We start from the raw sequence: 24,930 nt of genomic DNA on the forward strand, positions 1-24,930 counted from the left end.
CCACAGCATCTGCATCCTTACTCCATTGGCCAGCCAGGCCTCTTCCTACAGATGCCAGCTGCCCCAGGTGGAGGGGGCATGCCACCATATCAACTGACTGGCAACCCCGGCTCAAGCCTCCATCAGGGGGTGCTGGGGATGCCAGCCACCGCCACACACCACCACAACCCCCACAAGCTTGTTCCCGAAGACAAGAGGGTGCACCGTCTGTGGAAAAACAAGATGTCTGCAAAAGCATCCCGCAAGAAGAAAAGGGAGTATTATGAGTCGCTCAAGAGAAGTCTCGACGAGTTGCAGATCGAGAACCAGCAGCTGCGTGACAGCTTGCGGATGTTCGACTCTATGACTAGACCATATGCTCCTTGTGACCTCGCTCTGCCCCAGATTTCCTATTCAAGCGACTATCCAAATGTAATCTAAATCAAAAACAACCCTGCCAAAATAATATAACAAAAAGGTCAATGGGGCTAACGCAGTCAATCAAATCAATACATTATATATAAAATAATATATTTTTTACATATTCTTTATATTAGAAAACTTGTTTCTTTATCTCCTTTTCCCTGCCACTGAGGTTCAAAGGTCAGAAGAAACACCTCAGCCTGTTGACACAAGGCATTTCAAGTATCATGGAAAAGAAATCAAGGAATAGAGGATGTTTCAAAATCCTGAATCCCATATTTCCTACAAATTTTATGGAAGTAGCATGGAGCTCCAATGTACATGACAGGTGGAGTGCAGGAGGTACAGAGGTAGGAAACATAGATACTGATAAAAAATAAAACGTTCTTTCCCTGACCCAATTAGTGCATGATTCTGCAAGATGCGTGACAAGTTTAAATTGTTACGCATCTGCTGAAACCTGCTTTATCACACCACCACCACAAAGAATTCTTCTACATAAAGATGAAATGAAATGAAAGAGCTGAGGGGGGGGGGTCATCCCACATGGTTGTCACAAGATGCTCCTAACTGTCAGAGAAGAACTGAACTGGTACCACACGCCATGATGCCTATGATGAAGTGCATGCAGAAGTCCACTGTCCTCATCTGAGAGGGTCCAAAACAACAGCCACCAAGAGGCATAATAAATCCAGGTCCAGGTACTCAGGGTGGGTTTGATAAGTAAAAGGCCTCGTTACATTTGCGCTAAAGACATAAAATACACCAGCTTGCACCTACTTTAGGGTAAAGCTGTGCATCCTGAAGCTGAAGACTCTTCTCCCATCCTCCAAGTCCACCCAGGTTCTTGCTCAACCTCATCCATTGACTTTGAGAAGGACCAACTTCCCTGTGAACGTCATTGTGACGGCCTCCAACCTGAAAGCAGAGAAACTACAACATCCCCCCTGCCGACAAAAACTAGAGCACAATGATTTCTGGCAATACCATCCCTGCCATGGTCATCACCTTGGCTTCTGTGGTCGGCCTGGTGTGTCTGGGGATTGCTTATTAAGATCATCACGGAGGGTCACAAGAAGCTGGAGTTCTTCAAGAATAGCTTCATGAACTTGGCATTCCCTTTCTCTGTCTCGTCTTTTTTTTTCTCCCTTTTTTTTTACCATAGAGGTTCATCTAGAAATACATTGTCAGTGTCTTTGTCACTGGAGTTATTAAAGTTCCCATGACATGGGCAGAAAACATCATATTTGATACTATATGTCACGTGGTTTCTCTGACAACAGTCAGTTAGGGCCACTGTCTTGGTTGTATTATGTGGATTCCCAGGACCACATGGGATGAAAATCAGACGACTGACATCATAGAAATGATGTCAGTCGTCTGATTTTCATCCGCAGTCCCACAAAAAACATAAAAACAAGCAACAATAGAGTACATTGCATTACATAAAACATAATGTGAAAGGAAATTAGTGGAGGTTATTCTGTGGCTTACTGGCTATGTGCACAAGGAATTTGGTCCATACACAAGTTGTAATGGACCTCTTCTTGACGGCTCGCCTCTGAGGAAGCCACACTTTAATAAAACATGATAAAAATAAATAAGAATCTATCTATAAATGCGCTGAATCTCTGCTGTCCGATCGACTTCAAACTCAACGCAGAGAGATGAGTGGGAAGGCGGTTTGAACGGTGGTTGTCCAGAACCACCAAGTGGCAATGGATTTCCATATGGAGATTGGACATCCACACATCAGTGTGTGTGTGTGTGTGTGTGTGTGTGTGTGTGTGTGTGTGTGTGTGTGTGTGTGTGTGTCCTCCGACTGATGTCAGGACTATGATGTCATATTGATGACATCAGGGAATAGGGATCGATCTAAATTATATATGGGCATAGAAGGTACAAAAGAAGATAGACTGGTACAACGGGTATTGCCAACACAGTCTAGCAAATGCATAACTAGAGGAGCATGGATTTCCAATGGCCATCGTTCCCCAACACGATCACCCCCCAATGGGCAATGGCTTAGTTACTATAGGCCATTGCCCATTGGGGAGTGTCGGTTTTGTTTCTTATACTAGGCCCTTGTGTAAGAAACAAGTGGAAAACACACTGCAAAGAGACACATTTTCAGCTTGCCTGGCATTGCTGGGGATATCACGCTGACAGTAAGGGTTATTCAGGTTTCAGTTCCCAGCATTGGATGATGTCAATATTGTGATATCAGGCATGTCCATATTTGGGCATAATGGATGCACTCAGTAGTGTAAACGTCGATTTATGCTGACAACAGGGGTCTCTATATATCGACATAATATGGGCACACACACCCACAGTTATCTCCATATATGGGCATGTGACATGCCAATTTGACTTCAGGAATGTCCATATTTGGGCATAATGCATGCGCTCAGTAGTGTGCTGTGAATGTCGTTTTATGTATGTATATATACTAGAAGTTCGGGCCGCTATGCGGCCCGAACGTCTAGCGTGACACGTCGTTCACTTTGCAGTGCCACCTTACAGGCACCTCACAGTGTGAGAGAGAGTTTTGTGCTCTCCTAAATCCACGGCAGGCTTTGAAAATACCCACTTCAGAAAGAGGTGACGTGCATCACCTCTCCAATGACCAAAACCCACTATGGAAGCCGTCGAACTGGTGCGATCTGACGGCATCCTAGAATTTATAGGTAGGATGTGATGTCATGCGTGATGTCATGCTGTCGTGAGATTACGTCACACTGGCGTTGAGGCTCCAAAGAGCGTCTCTGTGCCGCTGTATGGCGCTTTTTCTCCAGCCGTTGAGCTGTCGTCATTGTGGTGGAGAGAGTTCTATGGAAGCCGTCGAACTGGTGCGATCTGACGGCATCCTAGAATTTATAGGTAGGATGTGATGTCATATTTATAGGTAGGATGTGATGTCATGCTGTCGTGAGATTACGTCACACTGGCGCTGTGTCCATATTTCGGGACGACCGTCTCATCGTGATGTCAGATTACGTCACACTGGCGTGATGTCAGATTACGTCACACTGGCTACATACGTACATACTGACAACCGACATGGCGCAGGATTCAAATTGTATATATATAGATCAGGGATCTCCATATACATGGGCATAATATGGACACACACCCACAGGTATCTTCATATATTGTACTGACATAGAGGGCATGTCCATATTTGGACTGATAAAGTGATGCAAAGTGCTGTGTTACTAACCTTGTCCATCGTTGCTTGGATCATTCATTGTCACTGCACCAGATTGGGACCCCAAATGGAGCAGATTGTTTTAAATCGGTTTGAGAATATTGCCAGTTTGAGAGATCTTTTTAACACGGTATATATGCCCATATATGGGCACATATCCGAGCGACTTTTCGGCGGGCACTGCACTCTCTCGAGGCCTTGCCGATGCTCACGTCGAGTTTGAAGTCGGTCGATCGGTTGGTCCAATTTATGCAGATGACCATATTTGGGCATAGAGGTCGAATCTATGGCTCTGGACCACCGGGACTTGTTTATGGTTATGTCTGAGTCATAGTGACATGACTATACATGGGGGTATCGTGTTTGTTTATGGTTATGTCTGAGTCAGAGTGACGTGGCTGTGGTCCTGCCTATATATGGGCATATGGGGTTTGTTTTATGGTTATGTCTGATGTCTGGCCGGCCCATCCACCCTTAAGCCAACTTTAATTTAGGATAAGATGAATGAGAGCTGGACCATATTATGTTGCAATATGATATGTATAGGAATATCAAACTATAAATAAAGTTTTATTTATTTATTAATGAGCAAATCGGCCTTCCTGATAATACAATTTGACTTCATTGCTTTTTTAGCACACATGATCAATGTGTTTTTTCCATGTGAGCTTGTCATCTACTAGGATGCCTAGAAATTATGTAGAGGTCACTTGATTGATTTCAGTATATGTTTAAATAGACTGGCCTCCTCCTGGATATATTTTGGTTTTATTACAAGATATTATTAAATTAGAGTGTCTGCCTCCATCTGTGATCTATAGCTCAGCATCTGTCTCTCTCAAACCTCCTCACCCGGCCTAGATCGGTGCACTGTAGATGGATTTATTTGTCACATGCTCATACAAGTATGTGCAGCGAAATATTGGTGTGGCATTATTCTGTCAGACTGTGATAATGTTCAACACCAAACAACAATGTATTATACAAGTAAGGTTTACAGTATAATACATGGGTACTAAGCAGTAGTAACAAGTAATAAAGTGTAGTAGACGTATTAGTGTTTAATAACCTTTTATATGTGTACAAAAATATAGACAAACATTGGTGTAGAAGGACCATATATACTAGCATAATATACCATTTAGAATGGAATGGCATCTTTCCTGGGTTACTGAGGCAGGTTATAAGGCTCCGGTGTGTACACCAAAGTCTGTGTATGAGGTTTTTGCACACCTAGAGGTTATCTGCCTACATTTTACTGCCTACATTTTACACACTTAACACTTTATTACTTATTACTGCTTAGTACCCTTGTATTATAGCTTTATTACTTATATGTATTATACCTTGTTAGACATTGTTAATACAATGAAACAATCCAGGACACACCTGCCCTGCACTTAATAAATATAACAGGCATAACATCCAGTCCATCTATAAATTTAGAGCAAAACATCGGAAGAGAATAAAGTAGTAGTTTAAACAGTCAGTAGGCCTGTGCTTACTTTTTACAATGTTGATAGACCGCTGAGTGTACCTTAAAATGTTTTCATGTTCTATAAGGATATTTATGATTGTTGCTAAAGATGATTTTCTATTATTGTTGTTTTTGTTCACTGGGCCACAGCTGTACCCTGTAACCATAAACCACATCTCCGTTTCTAAGTCTAGTCTACTACAAGAAGATGTATTTGGAATAGCTTTCTATCAGTTTAGAACTCCAATGGGCAGATAAAAGCTAACATGGGGTGATTCATAGTCAGTGGTGGAAAAAGTACATTTTTTACTTAAGTAAAAGTAAAACCAAATGTACAAAGTAACTTGTATAAACTTTTCAAATAAATGTAGTGGAGTAAAAGTATAATATTTGCCTCTGAGATGTAGTGGAGTAGAAGTAAAAGTACTTGAAATTTGGAAAAACTCCAGTAAAGTAAAAGTACCTCAAAACTGAACAGTACTTCAGTAAATGGTAAAAGGTGCATTTATATAGCGCATTTATCCAAAGCACTTTACATAGATTGTGCATTACATTCACCCATTCATACACCGATGGCGGAGGAAACCATGCAAGGCACCAACCTGCTCATCGGGAGCAATTAGGGGTTCAGTGTTTTGCTCAAGGACACTTCGACACTAACTCTGGGGAAGTTCCCCAGCCCGGGATCGAACTGTGAACCTTGCGGTTTCCAGTTCACTCTACCCGACCACACGGCCAGTCTACCCGGCCACCCGGCCATTCTACCCCTGAGCCACTGCCGCCGTAAAAGTATTTAGTTACTACTACAGCACCGTTCATAGCTCGGGTCGGGTGCAGCACCACACATACAAATACAGGCCATTGCATGGTGGCATATAGACCCCTTAACAGACGACGTCACACTGATAAGAACCAGTATGCGTGCAACCAGTATGCGCTAAATGAAACCCATTCTATCAGGTCTCGCCAGGACGTGCCACACTAGCCAACACACAAGAGGGGGTTGGGGTGTGCTGAAACTAGCGCACCCCGAAACAACAGGTTGGAAATTGATTGCGTGAAACAATCACCTGCGCATCCAGTCTCAATGTTAGTAAACAATTAATTGGTCTATAGCTACCATCATCTGGTACAATAGTGGGCCCTAGTGGCCAAGTGTCCCCATCGCATGGCCAACCTCCACGGTTTAGCTTCATGCTCACTTCGATGTTTAGCTAATTTATGAAAACACCAGTCTGCGAGATTAATACAGCACGCTGCCATGCTGTTGGTGAACTAAAGTCCACACCTCACACTAACACGCTCGCTCACAGGACTTTGCGCCAGTAAGTTAACATTTCAAAACACGCTCTATCTCTCTGTAATGTCTGCATGTATGTGTGCTAATGGGCTAGCCATGCTAAACTAAGCTAGTCAGCTATTTGTTCTGCCTGGCAGCCAGTCTCCTGGTGGGAGCAGCCAGTACCCTGAGGTATGAACCTGTTATATCCATAATATTACAATTATGCAGTATTGCACTGTACTTCTTCTAGTGCTACTGGCCAGTTAAAGATATCTAACGTTGCCCGTTCGGTACATATAATTGCAGTTGATAATTGTCCAGCAAACAGTGCGCTGTGTGAAATATTGTTAGCTTGCAGGCCGCAGCCATACCCCGGGCTCGCGTAGTGCAGCAGGTGCGCGTAGGCTGATGTTTATTATGGTAGCATTGCTTCCTACAGACCTGCGGGCATTACCTCCCTCCCCCTGGCTGCTGCAGGCTAACTCAATGCTAGCTTTCCTTAGCATGTATTGACTGTGCCAGCATATATCAGTGCTTCTCAAACTTTTACATTTCAAGGACCCCCTTTAACTATGACAGTATACATTGTCACAGTTACACACAGACTTGTAAGGGTCCATTTAGAACCCCTTCAAGGCACCCTGAGAGTCCCTGGACCCCACTTTGAGAACCACTGGCATAGATAGCCTGCTTTCTGTTTATCTGTTCTATTCATTCCCCTCTCAGGCTGTCATGTCAGGAATCAAGAGGAAGATAGAAGATAATGATCCAGACTATGAGGACATCTCACTGGTCCAGGGGAGCAAGAGAAACAAAGTGGTTGAACATAATGGTAGGACCGTGCTCCTAAATCACATCCTCACACAGTTTGTCAATACACCTGCTCCACAGCAAAGTGTTCTGTCAGTGACGCCACCCTCCAATTAATGTCATGTCACACACTCAATTGTGTCAGTGCTGGTCTGTCTTTTTGTCTCCCCTCTGTCAGCCCGGGAAGCAACCGTGCAGAAGATTGAAGCCATCATCAGGGAGCAGTTCTCCTTGGAAATGAAGAACAAAGAACATGAGATTGAAGTGATAGGCCAGGTAACTTGAAACATGCAGTAATATTAGGGTGACCAATGACCATATTTTCAACCCCCTTCGTGCACGCGCACACCATGCACGTTCACGTACGTGCAAATGTATACACACACCATAGCTGTTGCATACAGGCAACAACTTATTGACACACATAGGCGTTGACACGCAATGCATTGTTCATGTTTTCTGATTGGTTACAAGGTGCATGTACATGAACAGAACATAATTATTTTAATTGTGGGGAATACCGGGGCAATTTGATAATGAATGTTGAAAACCGGGACATTTTCGTTTTTTAGAGATGTTTGTCAGGGCTCGGGACACACAGTTTGAAACTGAGACAATCCTGGCCAAACCGGGACGTCTGGTCACCCTAAAATTTAAATAATATTCATATACTACTTTGCAATATAGAGTACCCATATAACTCAGTATTTGTGCATTTGTATTGTTTATATTTTGATGCAGGTATGAATTGTTTTATATAGACTTGTACTATGACCGTACTTTGGTGCATTCTCTAGTAGATTATGTGAAACCTCTTTTTGTGGTTCCCTATCTCCATTAATCCTGCAGCGACTCAATGAAGCAAGGAGGATGATGGATAAGCTAAGAGCCTGCATAGTGGCCAATTATTATGCCAACGCTGGTGTGACAAAGCTCCCAGAGGTAAGGCTTCTTGAATATGAATGCGGCAAAATCATGTTGGCTGTGGGAAGGTCATGGATTTGAGTGATATGACAACGTAGGGCTGCACGATTATGACCAACATGATTATCACGATCATTTTGATCAATATTGAGATCACTTATTTAAAATATTGTTATTGCACTGTCACATAAGCATCACTGCTTTCATATTTATCCTGTGCTTCTGTACATTCCTGCTAATGTACAGTAGTAGTAAATAAGTCATTTTTATTTCAGTCTTTACTCTTAAGCCAGGTAGAGCAATGGTTCTCAACCGTCCTTGAGGAGGTTCCAGGTGGTCCCCAGCTAAATGATGTAGAGTTGGTAACCAAATGGACCCTTATAAATCTTTAACTCTTGAGAGTGTAAAATAAAACCAAATGGACCCTTATAGATCTTTAACTCTTGAGTGTAAAATGCTCACAAGAGTTAAAGAGTTATTGTTAAACATCTGCATTACTTAATTTACAAGAACTCTACACAATTAGAGAATGTAGAAGAATTGTTATTTTGGACAAAATCTGATCCAACGACAACAACATATCCTAAGTTTTGGCTCTGAGAGTCTAAATCTCATCAAATGGTGGTCCGTGGCTCAAATGCAGAATAAGTAATGGACCTTGATATGAAGAGGGTTGAAAACCACTGATGTAGAGAGTAAGACACTACATACAACAAAAGCACAAAATGTACACATCTTTTAATCAAAATGAAATTGTTCCTCATTATTCACCTGCTGTAAATTCTGTGCATTACAGAATGAATACCAAAACTTAACACTAAATTAAAACAACAGAGCACTGCTTTTACTTTTACATTGCGCTACATTCCTGCATATCACTAAATGTCAATAATCGGACGATCATGTTCATTTAATTGTGAGAAGCCAAAATCGTGATCACGATTACAATTAGAGATTGTGTAGCCCATCAGCAACTGCTTTGCCTTGTATTTCCCAGCAGGTCTCTAAGAGTGACCCGGCAGTCCTAAACCATCCAGCGGTCAGGCGGTTCCTGGAGTCTCCCTCACGTTCCTCCTCTCCCCTGAACCAGGGCTCCGAGACCCCCTCCCTTGCCCCCTCAGAATCAGAATCCCTCTCACAGCAAGGAGAAGGGACCGAGAGAGATGGGGAGGGAGCATGGAGAGACGATGGTGGCAGGCAGGAACGCAGGTCTGGGCGCAACACAGGAAGGGTAAGTTAAGAGAAAGTCGAGAAATGTTGAATGTTGAGAATTAAGCAGTTTGTCACGCTTTGTGACGAAGCGCTTGTGTCATCACCTCTGTGTTGCAGGACACATTTGGCGTTCCGTCATTGGCAGGAATAGAACCAAGGGTGACGTACCACACGACTGGGGACGAGGCCTCCAGACTCTACGCAAAGAAGACCATTGTAGTGGGCAACGTGTCAAAGTATGTTATATACATAAAGGTTTCAAAAACACCTACGATCACTTTCTTAACATGTCCCTGGGAACTGATATTTATTTTCAAATTTTCTTGCAGAGTTTGGGAGGCAGTGGGGGGTTATCAGTATTTCACAAGACCTTCATATTTAGCACAAGAACATTTTATTAGAAGTTGACACAAGGTCCTCAATAACGGCTTTTAACAATATAAAGTGGATATGGAGCTACTGGACCCTCTTCGTTGACATTTGATTTATCGGGGCTTCAAACTAATTCAGTGGTTATAGCTTGCAGCTAGTTAAAATGCATGCAAGGTTTGGTGTGGTTAAATTAATACATTTTAGGTTAGGCATCGTTTATGTGGTTAAGATAAAGCACAGGGTTGAGGTGGTTAAATCAATACGTTTTAGTTAAGGTTAGGCATCGTTTATGTGGTTACGTTTTAGGCATGGGGTTGGTGTGGTTAAATTAATACATTTGCTGCAGGAAGCAGCAAATTGTTAGATGCCTTCCTCGCCTGGCTGTTTTTATGAGTTGGTTTTGATGTTTCAGTGTTTAGAGGCAAGGATAATTGCTTCCAAAAGATTGCACAACGATGAGCATGTTATGAAATAAATTGCTTCCGTTAAGGGGTATTATTATGTGTCAAGTCAGCCGTGGGATGGTTTTATAGACCATCTTTACTTCCCGCTAAATGGTTTGAGACGGCCTTCAATATGGAGAACCTTCCACTTTACATGCAAACAGCGCAGAGTAAATAGAGTGACAGTTTAGTTGTTGGAATGAGATTGAACTAGGGTTTCAAAAGAGTACCTGATGTCTTAATAATGTTAACTCCAACAGCAAAGTATCCACTGCCTTAACAGTAACCTTAAAAATAAAATAAAAATGTTACTTTGTTGTTGAGAGGTAGCTAAACTCTTACAAAATTTGTTCAAAACAGATTAATTTCAAATCCATGTCTTGTTTCAACTGATTTGGCAGAATGTTTTTGAAAGAATCATATGCCTTGCAGACTATGCAGGGGAACGCTGAATCCCAAATCCCATGGGAAAATGATTAGGGAAACAGTCTGTGTGGAAACTAAACATTTTTGTGGGGGTGTGTGTGGGTGTGGGGTCTGTGGTCGAGAACGGTTGGTGTTGATTGACCCTGTAGTAAATTTAGCAAAACTCCAAATATTGCCAAACATCTGGTCATAGAAAAAGCATGTACCTATTGTTTTGCAACTTGTGTGGTGTAACAATGTCAGTAAAGCAAGGAATAGAGATGTGTAACACCAGAGTATTTAAATAAAATCAATGCTGACAGATTTCGTTCCTATATACCCCCCTTTTTCATTTGGCTGTCTTAGATTGTTTTCGTTCTTTTGGTGTTTGGAGAAGTTGAGTAAGAACGTGTTTCCTACAAGCCCAGTCTTGATGTAAAACTGCAAAATGTCTTTTTTCCCTACAGATTACTTTTTCGGTTGCCTCATATTCATTAGGGGGTTGATTAAGATTGCTTAGCTATTTCGCAAGGGCACCTATTTCAATCATTATATTTGAGGCTAAAATATTAGATAAACACAATCTTAAGACGCTTGATCCATGGGGCTCCCTGGTGGCAAACCTGGTAAGAGCTCATACCACACAAATAAGGCCATAGTCCTTCCGCAGCCGGCTCTTTACTGCATGTAAGCCCCTACCTCCCACCTTTCCTGTTTCTCTCTCACTGTCACTATCAGAAATAAATCAGAAATGCTGAAAGAAAGAAAAAAAAAGAAGCTGAGTTTATTCCATGTGGGCTGTGAATCTAGACTACCGTATATATAGCTTTCCCCCCTGATCTTTGCTACTGCAAAGAACACTGATCTAACGCTCGCCTGACAGGAGTTGCAGACAATGAATTCAAGTTATTTGGTAGGAGGTATGTGCTGTAATGTTTGTGTGTGACATATTTGTCTCCTGATACATGGTGCCAAACTATTTAGGTTAACATAGCTGGCTGTGTTGTTCCATGTACTTTTTCATCATCCTCGCCTTCAGCTGTCATCACTCTTGGCTCCCTCCTTCTCTCTCTCTCAGTGGAAAACAATTCTCAGAAGCAGCCTCCTCCCAGCCCACCTCTATCTCACCCACCCACACTTCTGTGCCCTTTTTCCCATCCATATTTTATTTTTTGAGTATTTTTCACCGTTCTCCCCAATGTAGTTTTCATGCTAATGTGTATAGTCCCTGTCAATGCCAACCCCTACTGTTGGTCTGAATCGTGACAGTGAGGACTTATGGCGTAATGCATGCGTAAGAACAAGTTATCCCTCCCAGTTCCGCTCCCTAATGAACAGATGCCCCGACCAACCTGTAGGAGTCGCTAGTGCCGCGACAGAGATCGCCCTCGCCTGCCGGCTTCCCTCCTGCGAACACGACCAATTGTGTTCGTTGGAGTGCCTGGCCAAGCCGGAAACACAGCAGACGAATCAATTCCTTTCCTCATACATTAAATATCTAAACTCTTTTGTCTCTCTTTCTCCCTCAGATACATCCCTCCAGATAAGCGGGAGGAGAACGACCAGTCGACCCACAAGTGGATGGTGTATGTCAGAGGCTCCAGAAGGGAGCCAAGCATCGACCACTTTGTCAAGAAAGTTTGGTTCTTCCTGCACCCCAGTTATAAACCCAATGACCTTGTAGAAGTCAGGTGCGTGTTTACATGTCCTCGTCGTGTATTTCGGATAAAGAACCAGTCTGTGTGTTTTGAAATCATGCACATGTAAAACAGGCAGGGCTTCTCTCTTGTTATTGAACTGTGCACTTGGGTGGTGTTTTTTTCCAAGTGCTTGCCTTGCCTTAGGCAAGACATAAAGGTAGAGAGACAGGGTGAAACATGTTCTGATCACATATGTTATCACTGTGTTGTGTTGCCATGGACACTGCTTATTTCTATGAATACATTATTGTTATTATTTTGCAACGTCAAGAGTTATTGTCCCTTCCCATGCATCACTAGACTGAAACGAGTGAAGAAACTGGTTTGGAAAGAATCAAGCCATTTAGGTATGAAGAGAACCTGTTCTCGTCACAGACTGACTGTTGCCATGTCGACCTGTGCCTCAACATAGAATTTAGCCCGCAGAAACGTCTGGAACTATTTGGCGACACCACATCTCATCAGTAAACACACACCAGCGAAAATTCTGTGTGATGAACACCGCCCCACTGTGGACACTTTAGCTTATAGCCAATTGTATTTTCCCTTCTCCTTCTACCGTTGTACCAGAGCCATTATTTAGCCCATCCTACTGTACTGTTCCACCTCCTTCTTTAACCATTTTCAACCTGGTATCCCTATATTGGACATGTCATTATAGGCAAATATTGTATAACTTTACCAACATTTAAAAAAATAGCCTACAACGCATTGCATTGCAATTTGCTGTGAGCTGTTACTAACTGAGCAAAACCCGCACCCATAACCAACAGTGCTGCCAGGATAATTGATCTCCCCACACTCAACCTCGAAGAACAATAAGACTATTGCACATATTGCAACCTCAGTAAAACAGCCAGTACATCATAGCCAAAACCATAGGCCTTGCTGAACAGGCTTGAGTACTGGGTACTGCTGTATGTCATTTTATGTTGTTATTGTGTGCTGCTGTGTGTACTGTTGTCCAATATTTATAGTTCTTTGGAAAGGAATTTCCCCTTGGGGGCAATGAATAATCAGCCCCCATTGCCCATAGATAGTGCCTGCCAAGGGGTCATAAGATTTATTTTAATTGATCATTGTGCAGGCCAAACACATGCATGCTGTAGCAAGTTCCATGGCATTATTGAGCCCAGCATGAGTCAGAGCACAACAACATCAACACATGACACACTATAATAGGACACACCCAGGTCATAGAGACGGAAGACTTGACATATGATCTCAGAGGGCTTGTCTCTGGCCTGGAGCACTCAGGTGTGGACATACAGTAGGCATGGCACGCAGGTTCATAGGCACGCGGGATGACACTCTAGTTTCTCACACCCTGTCATCTTTACAATGGTCTTGAGGTCAAATTAAAGGGGCATGCATGAATCCCTAGGCCGATTTCGTAGTTTGTTTTCTGTACAGGTTAAAAGCTACAGAAGGGTAAAATCATGGCAAGCTGAACCTGCAATGCGTTAAGATACACAGCTGTATCCAATAAAATTAAGAACAGGTGTCTTAGATTTAGTGTGCCATGTGCAAAAATTTACAGTAGTCAACAATGTTGTCAACGCACATTGATACGCCCAAAATCCATCACCCATTATAATTGTATTAGCTACAACTGTGTTGCTTACTGTACATCATGGTGTACTATAAAGTCAGCCCGCAATGTTGTTAACTGTATGTAGTTTTTAACCTATACTGGAAAACAAAGTACAGAATTGGTCCAGGGTTTCATGCCCCTTTGAAGTAATTACTTTTACACAACCCACAATCAAGTACTTCATCATAAAACCTTACTTAGATGTGGAAGTGATTGTATCTTTTTGCCCATGACAGACTAGCTGTAATTGTAACTGTAAGTGAATATCCTGCTGGTTATTTTGGACACTCTAAGCACAGGAGCAGCATCCTCTGAACTGCAGAGAGCCGATTTGCTCCCTTAATGGGCAATTCGACTGGCATATTATTATTATTAGGAATTAAGCCAATATCCAAACTCAGTGTGTTTTGAATTACAGACATGATGAGAGCTATAAACCTTCCTGCAAACCTCAACTCAGCCATGGCTGTTCTTTTGTGTTATTGGAAGAAGTTGTCAACTGTGCGTTTTTGAAGAGAACGAGTTCTCGCTTTAGTTTCCCAAGAAACGTTAGATTTGTTAGATTTGGCCCCTGGGGAGGACATACTACAGTATATCCCCGCTATACCTGTACCTGTCCAAATACTCATCACTCTGGGATTCCTGGCCCCTGGCGGGGACTTTCCAGAGGGAACTCAGTCACAGGTCTTTGTCTTAGCCACATCATGTCCACTGTGATCCTTGTGATTATAGGTGCATTTTACTTTTATTTTTTTTTCCACGGTTCAACCAGAATAAACACTTGTACTCGTGGGGTACAATACCTACAGGGAAATCTGTAATTGGTCCTTTTCCAGAGGCAACAGTGATTGTTTACCACGTTTATTTTTGCACAAATTTAAGATCACTTGAGATTCATAAACCAAAGGTCGATCATGTTTTTGGAAGTGACGGTATGCAACTTTTATTATTGTTTTGTTAAAATTCTATAATGGTATACTGTATTCATATTCTGCCATGACATGCATATGTTTTCTATTATGCTTCTGATTTATGTATGCAACCTCCCACTCATTGTGTGTTGGTTTTTGACTCAGGGAGACCATTTGGGAACGTAGCATCGCAAAAAAAGGGAGCTTTAATTCCAGTGTGCATATTTGTTTTCTCATCGCACAGTGAAGTTCTCATCAAGAGACTAGTGTTGTATCATCATTAGACAAGTGTTTTTGTTTTGACGACATAAGAAACTCGCTTCAAGGATTGAGCTGGGAAGGCCTTTTTTTTGTACGTTGTTCTAAATTTAGATTGCGGTTTACCAGTGGCTTCTCTGTAAATGATGTCCTAAAACACTCCTGATGGGGGGTGCCGCTGGCCTAGCGGTTAAGGCGCATACCACGTTTAGGCTCCAATGCACTCTGACAGCAGGGTCGCAGGTTTGATTCCCGGGCCCGACGGCCATTGCTGCGTGTCACTCCCTGTCTCTCTCGCGGTTTCCTGTCTCTACTATGTACTATCAATAAAAAAGGCAGAAACCCCAAAAAATATATTTAAAAAAACACTTATGATACTGAGATATAGCCACCCGTGCTGCTTTAGCTGACAAGGCACACAAGTTGCCTACTAACGCCACGTAAGCTTCCAATGATTGACTGACATAGAGTATTTGCACCCACTGAATCCCATGGAGACCCTAAGCTGAGTATAGTAGGATGGCAGAAACACGGCAAACGAAAACTGGCACGCCGCTTTGCAGAGTCTCGTCAATTAATGTGCATAAATGCACACACGCACGCGCGTACTGCTCAGTCTCTGGTGCTGTGGGGATGAAAACTCCAGGCTTCAAAGAGCGAGAGGAGATGAAAGACCAACTTTAAAGTAATTGATTTTAGGGGATTATTAACTTCAGAGTCAGAAAGGATGAGAGGAGAATAATATGTATAAGTATATTTCGTCTCAGAAACTACTTATTTCCTCATTTCGCATGCATATTTCAGTGATGAGTGATGTAGTCCATTCTGATGTGTTTTCTTTCTCAGTGAGCCTCCTTTCCACCTGACGCGGCGTGGCTGGGGCGAGTTCCCTGTGAGGATCCAGATTCACTTCAATGACCATCGCAACAAACGCATCGACATCATTCACCAGTTAAAGGTCAGTCAGTCAATCACAGCTTCACTTCCACTTCTCAGATCGAGAAGACCTCAAGTAGGTTTAGTCAGGTTAAGGTGGTCATACGAGATCTAATGGTTAAAGCAACATACTGCACTCTTTTCTTTAGAAGCGTCAGGCCAGAGAGCAATTAACCTATTAATATGCTATACGTCTATACTGTATGTCTATAGGTCTAAGTTCATATTAATGTAGGTAAAATGTGACCAAAAAGTGTCAAACAAAACTTTTGTTTGAGGGTGTAGCAAACTATAAAAAATATAATTTGGAAGTGTAGTTGTAGCATATCAAGCATGCATAAAAGAACTGAGTGGGTGAAATTGGTTTGTGGTAAATAATATTTACGCTATAACGTTTGCTCAGAGTGTTGCAATGTTTTGTGGAGGAAGAAAAGGTGGTGGAGCTTCAAAAGGGAGGCCACAGGGCAAGTTTCACAGCCACTGGAAGAGGAGAGGTGACTGTAGCGCTCTCTCCATTGGACCAGCACATGGCTGGTATCCTGGGCTAAACAGCATGTCACCAATCTCCTCGCGGACAGCGATGCCCCGAACATTTTTGAGAAATGTATCGGTGCATTAATTTAGAATGATTTTGCATCAGCATGGAAAAGGTTCATTGAAACGAAGAGAAATTTCACGCAAATATAATGGGTAATAAAGTCATGAATTCGTATCTGATCTTGAGCAGAAGACACAATTGAGTCTATTAGACTCAAAATACACTATTATAATTGTTCCTGCATTATCTTTCCTCACGAGTCTGTTGCCAAAAATCACTCCCTGAAAATCTGCAGAGTACCTGTTGAGTATGAGATAAAACCCATTTTTGCTCACCACAATTTGTATGCGTACACAGTACACCCTTAATAGATATGGCCCCTGGGTGAACACTTTACTATGGCCACTTCTTACTGAGAACGGGGGACAGTGACATGCCTTCATGTGCCCAGTAATGCTTTTCTTTTTCCTCTCCACAATTTTGTCCGTCAGTTCCCTTAAAAAAAGCACTACACGTTCCCAGTCGTTTCTTTTCACCCGACACTGAGGAGTTTCAATGCCGTAACACATGCAGAAGAACATGCTATCTTTCCCAGCTGAACAGCCACCCTGGCCAACCAGTATCGCTGTTTAGAATGTACAAGGACAAATCCCCTGCTGGCTTTCCCACCCATGAACACAGACAGTTTTGTTTGTTGAAGCGCCCGGTCAAGCTGGAGTTGCAGTGGAGGCATCTGAAACCAGTCTCCAAAGTGGTGGGCAAGTGCTTCACCCCTGTCACCTGGATGCCCCAGCATGCTTAAATAAGGTTCGGGCCCACGTAGGTGTGAGGGCTGCTGCGTGGCCCTGCGCGGCCCTTGCTATCTCCCACAGATTTCTTACCTGCGGAATGGTCGCCACAATCAACCAGCAGGGGTCACTAGTGCAGCAACATGGAGATAATCCTTCGTCAATTTCTCATTTTCACTTCCGGAAATCAAACCCAGGGTCTTCAGTGGCCTGACTGGTTGTTTTAAATGGGATCAGTAATGTTTTTTGAAGGCATATTCCCACATTGGCCTTGTCCTGTATAAGTTTTGTTATAAAACGTCTGTATGTAAAGCTCCCTCTGTTTTTTCTCTCCACAGTTGGACAGGACTTATACGGGTCTACAGACACTGGGGGCTGAAACTGTAAGTTGATCGCGCATATTCTCTCACTTTCTTCTTTTTCTGTCTTCCTCTGTTGATCAGTTCTTTGTGTTGCAGGTGGTTGATGTGGAGCTCCATAGGAACTCTCTAGGGGAAGATTATGTTCCTCTCCCCTCGTCCTCCAGGTTGTACCACAGAGCAGCCAGCCCCTTGTCATCTTCTGTGACGCAGGCTTGTGGACGCTCCGTCTCTCCCACCACACACTTACAGGAGTCCAGCATTGACAAAGGTGAGACACAGGGAAATGCAGGGTCTGTAATAACAAAATGCAATGGGGGGGATTTATACACTATTTTAAATATACTTTTTTATATGCTTCCTCCTTTAAGCTTGTGAGCTTAACACATTCACTGCCAGGTATTAATTAATTAATTAATCCATCCGCCACTGCCAGCGGTCTTAACCTTATTTTGTGTCTTTTTGACGATCCACCGTTCTTTTTTTTTTCAATGCGGATGTTAACAAACAATGTCTCCGTGGGGAGATGAGTCTCTCCTCTTTCCACCGTAACAAAAACATTGTAACCGCGATCGTACGTTCTGTTATCGGCAGTTGAATATAGCTCTTAAAAAAAAAGGCAGTCTGGGAGAAGAAATCCGAGCTAGATATGTTTTTCTAAATCTCATAACATTGCAGTGGACAGGGTTATTTTTTTTGGATGACGTCATTTCCGGTTCTATCGTTCTCTCGCAGTCGAGGCATCATTCATAGGTTGGCGAAGAGCGCCCTCTAGCGTAATCACTAAAAACATGATTTCTTTTAATTGACGGTGATCTCCATCAATGGCAGTCATGTGTTGGATTTGAAATGACTGAGATCTCCGTCAATGGGAATGTGAAGGTCTTACACTGTCCATCTCAGATTGCGTTTAGTTGTTCTACTCCAATTTAAGGTGTGTGTGTGTGTGTGTGTGTGTGTGTGTGTGTGTGTGTGTGTGTGTGTGTGTGTGTGTGTGTGTGTGTGTGTGTGTGTGTGTGTGTGTGTGTGTGTGTGTGTGTGTGTGTGTGTGTGTGTGTGTGTGTGTGTGTGGAGAGCAGGGGATGAGAGATGGACAGATATTTTAAAGATGAGTTATTCTAATACATATTTTATGTATGCATGCAAGCATAGGTACAGTAGATGAGAGGTCTATGCATTTCTGTTCTTATAGTACATATCTCCTGCTGCACATCCTATACACACTACTTCTTGGAAAGTCAGAAGCTGCAAAGTTCATAATCCTCCTATAATTTTACAAAGCTCTGTCTGTCTGTGCTGTGTGCACAAAAACGCCCAGTTCTCCTCAGTGGCTGGACCAATTGATCTGAAATTGCACACAGCCATTCACCATTACCATGTGCACGGAACTGCGGAGCCCGTTTTTCGATTTCCCCAACTTTCAGCTGTTTATTCGCGTTTAACTTTTTATGTAAAAAGGATGTCGCCATGATTACGGCCTCCCAGCTGTGGGATGGCCCCGCGAGCTATGGGATGAATGGCTCCCGGGTTGCCAGATCATGTGTGCATATCCCCCCACGGATGTGTCGACCGGGTATGGACTAGTAATGATAATATGAAAAAGATAATTTACACTTCACAATTCACATATACAGAGGGATAGGAACTAAAGTACCACTCTTGAGAAAAGGAGAAAGTGAGCGCATGGTAGCTGAACGGCCCATCTTGTAAACCAGCCACTCCTCCTGCATTCATGTTGGTTATTATTAACATTTCTGTAGACGTGTGTGGAATCTCCCACATTATAAGAGCTAAGTTGGCAGGAATCAGTTAAATTATTTGCAATATCCGCAATCCCATGCTGAAATTGAGGCCCTGAAATGTGATTAAAATGTTTTTAAGGTTCCCATAATAAACCCCAAAAGAATCTTAATATGAAACTTTGACCTATTTGACCGCTCACTCTTTAGAATGAAGGTTTCGAAAGATAAAGGTTATATCAAAATGTATAGACTCCGGGCATAGCGACGTAACATGGTCGCCACGCCCTTAAATCGTGCCACTTCCGCCGCCATCTTGAGGGAGTAGATTGACAGCTGCCACAAGTGTAGAGTAGTGTAGTGTAGTCTGTAGTCCTGTGTTTGTTGTCCAGCAAGTAGACGGTGTACATTATTATCTATCTCTAACTTGTCTGTTGCTCTAATTTAGCAATGGTACGACAGTGCTGCATTATCGGATGCAATGCCAAGGTTTCAGACGTTAAATTAAAAAAGTTAAATTGCACACATTTCCAACCTGGAGGAAAAGCTGTTGGAGATCAGATGTCGGAGATATCAAAGAAACGGCTTGGCATGGGTATCTTAAATACAAATGGGTATCTTACATACAATGAGATTGAGCTAACAGCTAAATTGTGTTTCTCTATGTGTCCAGTCTGAGAAACGTAGTCTAACGTGGGTCTAACGTGGGTGGCTCACGGTCACGGTGGCTGAGTAAACAGCTGTCTGTCTGTCAGCAAGTGTTCAGACGTCGGAGATATCAAATAAATGTAGTATGGCTTGGGTGTCAGCTGACGAAATAACATAACCTTCAACAACATTCCCAAACACATAAGTAAGCTCAAACGAGCATGACAGCACACAATCAAACATATAAACATCTGTTGGAGGCGAGGTTAGGATCAGCATCAGCGTTGCCATGTCGGCTTATTATAAGCGACTTTGGGCTTCTTTTTATGTGAAGTTGCTTGTAAAATTAGTAGTTTTGTATGGCTTATTTATAAAGTGTACTTGCTTATTTAGGCTTATTTAGGTGCTTGCTTATTTAGGCTTTTTTTTTTAAAACAAAAAAAATTAAACCAGTGGTTCTCAAATCTTTTCATGAAAATGTTTTGTGCCAGGGAGCATTTGTGTTGTTAGAATGTTTTAAAAAATATTCCAAATGTTATTTATTTTATTGCAAGAGTTTTTTTTAATAACCTATGTACAAGCTCACGTGAGCTTGTAGATCGGCTATTTTCAAGTAGTCGATGTATCTAAGCCACTTCTTTTGGGCTTGTTTTCATAGACCTGGTTGCTTATTTCTCTCGCAAAATATGGCAACACTGATCGCAGGTAGCGTGCCTTTGCGTCTGCATTCAGCTTCTCTCTGTATGGTAACTCTCTGTCACGCATTGCCAGGTCCATCTTCTGTCCTTTACCAATAAATTCGCTGTAGTTCAGGACACGTCGTGACTCGTGGGTAACTGTCAATGTTGTTGATACTAGCTGTTGTTATGGAGCTCCCTTAATATGGCCACCGTAACTACTTCAGCCTAAGCTTGGCCACGCCTTTTGCCCGGAGTCTATAGATGACTGTATGCAGCGAGCCTTCTTCCTAACACAGAGAGAAAGTCAGAGGGCATCTGGTGGATAAGTGGAGAATAGCAGGTCTGGGAGAAGTGATAGAAAAAGGGGACTCACTAAAAACCAGGTGTTACACCTGGACGGGCGTGGTTTAGCAGGACATCACGGTGCACGTTTCTGAACAAGGCCGGCTCATGAGGTGTGACCCAAGCGAGCTGCCAGGCCCACGTCAAGCAGCTGATGGCCTCGCGAGACTACATCTGTGGCGTCCAAGTTGCATACCAATAGGGTGGGAATCAGTTGTAATCTATTTTGAAATCGCATATAGTCCTTGAAAATGTATATGAAATATGTTTTGTTCAGAAATGTCGGCATTTAATGTAGCTAGATTAGCTTAGCTTGACAAGATGACCCAATCCAACACTGTGTGGTGCAGGATGTAAGGGGTAGTGGTCTCCATTTTACTGAGGTTTTAGGGAGTACCATTGGAAAAAGAGAGCCACGTGTGGCTGGAGAGGAGAGACGGAGAAAGACTGTGTCAAGGTGACTACATAGTGGCTTAGGAGAGGTAAAAAGGCACTGATGTCTGTATGAAATCCTGGCATCTATTTTCTTTTCCACCAAATAGCTTTCAGCTCTTTCAATATGACCTAGATTTTCATGGCCAAGTGTAATTGGCATCTAAAATTCACTCTCTTTTATAAGCTTTTCAGAGGGTAAAACTTTCAACTCAATACTCATGTGAACCAAGTTTGTATTTTTTTCATTCCAACCAAAAATTTTAAGGAGACATTTTAGAACTCTTCTGAGAGAAGTTAATGTAAACTTTGGCAGAGGACTTTAGCGAGTGAGTTTTATGTGTGCGTTGCAGAAAATGAAGGCCGTGTATAAAGTGCCAGCGCTATTGAATGATGTCACTTTCATCACAGGCTAGTCCTGCACCCCGCATTACTCATTACTGTCCTCCCTCCCTCGCTCTCAAGTGAGCCAATTTTCAGTTTTCCCCCCCAGTTCTTTCATCCTTTTCCTCCACGGGCCAGTGCATTATTGATGAAGTGGGTAATCTCTCTCTCTCACTCCCTCTCTGTCATCCGATATACCTGACTCTACCATGCTCCTCTCCCCCTTCCTCCTTTGCAACTGCCCCCACATTACATCTCCTCTGCGCTCTATCTGTGTGTGGCAGGATGAGTCTCTCTAATTACTCTGAGATGTGCTTCAGTGAGTTTTAATGATCCATGCTCAATACCCCCCTCCCCTTCTTCCAGGTCTCATTAAGTCAGAGATGGGGAGGTCTGCGGTGGCACACGGTGAACGCACCCCAACCAGGCCCAAACCCGGCGACAAAATCACGTTGGGTTCCCACGGCAACTCTGCCTTCCAGCCAATCACGGCGAGCTGTAAAATCGTCCCTCAGGGACAGGCACCCAGCCCCATTGAGTCCCCCGGGAAATCGTTCCAACCAATCACCATGAGCTGCAAGATTGTGTCAGGTAAGGGACAGTTTTTTATTTATCTGAGTGGGGGTGTGGCTAGTGAAGCTTTTTATATATGACCCTCCACAGAGATGCATATATTTGTCCTCCCTAAATAACAATGTTTTATTATAGCTCCTCCAATTGTAGCTTTGGAGAATGAAATAAAATCAAAGGAGTGCATCAGCACACAGCATAAATAAAACCAAGAGAGGTGGTGCTGAAATTCTAGTACAGTAGTACTTAGTTATGATTGCTGCTGGGTGTTTTTCAGTCTGACCTTTCTGATAGCGGAGTATTGTGCACCTTCGCCCACTCAAAATATACATCAACGCTCCAATAGACAAAAACTTTTGTAACTTACGGTATTTGTGTTCACTTACAAACTATAAAACCCACCAAAACAATTTCTACATGATGAATAGCATACCCCTTAGCAAGGGGCTCAGCACTAGTACTTGTCAGGGTCAAGACTCAGGGGTGTGTGGGATATGCGAGGAGCTGTGCTTGAGTTTCCCCTGTGGACTCAACCCAGACTCAATGACCAACTTTCTTTGTCAAAGACATTTTAGTATTCTTTCCGTGGTTTCTATATTCTTTTATTTCTCTGCCAGTTGAACACTGATGCTCACCTACTTCACCTGGTCCGTGGGCAGACGGACCACAGCCACGTCACTACATGACTCACACATAACCATAAACAAACCTGATACGCCCATATATAGGCATGTCACTATGACTCAAGCATAACCATAAACAAACCCGATATGCCCATATATAGGCATACATGGAGATCCAGTTGTCCAGAGCCACAGATTTCCATATATGGTCATGTGCATATATGGGACCGACCGACTTCAAACTTGGAGCGTGCATCGGTAAGGACTCAAAAGAGTGCGGTGCCCGCTGTAGAGTAGTTCGGATATGCGTTTGTCCAGAACGATATGTCCATAGATATCCAGTTGTCCAGAACTGCTGATCCAACCCATAATATGCCAACATATGCCTGTTGTCATCAGTATATTGAATTGAATGCGATGTGTTGAATGTATATTAGGGGTTTTGGAAAAAAATCGATTCATGTAAGAATCGTGATTCTTATTATAAACGATTCAAAACCGATTCAATTATTTTTTTCTTTTTAATTTTTTGTTTTGTTTTGCTGGTTAAATTTACAGGAGTTTTTATTCTATGGTGTTTGTGATATGAAATGTAAGCTTACCATAATCACAGTAAACATTGGACAATGGACAGATTGGACAGTGACACACACACCTCGTGTCACTGTCCAGCTGACGCTCATTGACACTCGTTAATGTTACTTGCATCAAAGCAATTATGTCGTGTTTCTGCATCAAATAGAACTACACCTAATCTAAGATTCTATCAAAGCCAAGAATTTTTACATGACCCTCTCTGGTATTATATCATTTTTTGTTTGAGCTGTTCGGTTGTTAAAGTCCAGATGAAAACAATATGACTGAAATAGTTTGGATTAAACTGACTGGGAATCATTTTTGAATGAGAATCGATTTTTTTTTTAAATCGTTTTGAATCAGAAACAAAAAGTTTTTTTAATTGAGAATCGTGACCCCAAGAATCGGAATCTAAACGATAGCAGACGATTCACAGCCCTAATGTACGTAATATCATTTCCTCCTTCCAGGTTCTCCCATTTCCACGCCCAGCCACTCCCCACTGCCCCGTACTCCCACCACCTCCAACTCGGTCCATGGCAAGCAGGGCTCGGCCTGCTCCTCGTCCTCGTCGTCGGTGCTCAACAATCCTTACATCATCGTGGACAAGCCGGGCCAGGGCATCGGCGTGGCTGGTACGTCCTCCGCAGGTACTCAACTCCGCCTACAGTTTGTCAAAAGGCTCCTGGTGGAGACGTGTAGAGCCAAGCGGAGAAGGTCTTAAAGCCGCCGCCCCCACACACAGAATATGAAAGCAGCTTGGTAGAGTGCAATGGCAGTGATGAAATTCAACACTGCCGCTGGGCTACTTTTCTTGCCTCCTACACACACACACACACACACACACACACACACACACACACACACAAACAATATGTGTACGTGGCTTGGTCCTTCTCATCACTCTTTGTCTCACATCTCTTTCCCTGCTGTCACTCCTACTTTTGCTTTATTCTTTTTTACCTCCTATTTCCCCCTTATTCAGCAATGTTCTTTTTTTCTCCCTTCTTCTTGTGGTGGGAGTGTGAGTGTACAGGTATGTGTGTGAGCGTGAGAGGCCTCCATCTCCCTTTCATAAATCGTGACGTGGGGTGATTCAGCAGCATCTTTGGCCGGATGAGAGGTTTCCATGGTGACCGGGCTGCTGCTTTTCCATGGTTAGGGTTATCATAGATAAAGAAGATGAATATGAGTTGGATGAGATTGTGTATGCAGGGAGTGAAGTTCTCCGTTGCTATGGCGGATTGCCGTCAGTTGGATTCCAGAGAAGATGTTTGAGATCGGTGTAGTGTAAGGAGGCGAAAAAGCGAGGGG

The 24,930-nt window shown here is 42.9% G+C and overlaps 1 protein-coding gene across 5 annotated transcripts in view; it reads left to right on the forward strand.

Moving 5' to 3' along the window:
- The first annotated feature begins 6,276 nt into the window (after positions 1-6,276).
- Positions 6,277-24,930, forward strand: part of yeats2 (YEATS domain containing 2) — a 42,598-nt gene continuing 23,944 nt past the window's right edge. For 2 of the 5 annotated variants that reach the window (XM_084057795.1, XM_084057799.1), the window contains exons 1-12: positions 6,277-6,415; positions 7,099-7,204; positions 7,361-7,458; positions 8,032-8,124; positions 9,104-9,337; positions 9,436-9,554; positions 12,068-12,229; positions 15,848-15,959; positions 17,602-17,646; positions 17,722-17,893; positions 22,214-22,438; positions 24,087-24,266. In XM_084057795.1, the coding sequence (XP_083913921.1) occupies positions 7,105-7,204; positions 7,361-7,458; positions 8,032-8,124; positions 9,104-9,337; positions 9,436-9,554; positions 12,068-12,229; positions 15,848-15,959; positions 17,602-17,646; positions 17,722-17,893; positions 22,214-22,438; positions 24,087-24,266 (1,540 nt within the window). In that variant the 5' untranslated portion in view covers positions 6,277-6,415; positions 7,099-7,104. Of the gene's footprint in view, positions 6,416-6,541; positions 6,562-7,098; positions 7,205-7,360; positions 7,459-8,031; positions 8,125-9,103; positions 9,338-9,435; positions 9,555-12,067; positions 12,230-15,847; positions 15,960-17,601; positions 17,647-17,721; positions 17,894-22,213; positions 22,439-24,086; positions 24,267-24,930 lie in introns of those variants that run through there. The other 3 variants (XM_084057798.1, XM_084057797.1, XM_084057796.1) reach the window with 3 other exon arrangements.

This window comes from Gymnoscopelus microlampas, assembly GCF_963454915.1.
Source record: "Gymnoscopelus microlampas genome assembly, chromosome: 5".
Taxonomy (NCBI): domain Eukaryota; kingdom Metazoa; phylum Chordata; class Actinopteri; order Myctophiformes; family Myctophidae; genus Gymnoscopelus; species Gymnoscopelus microlampas.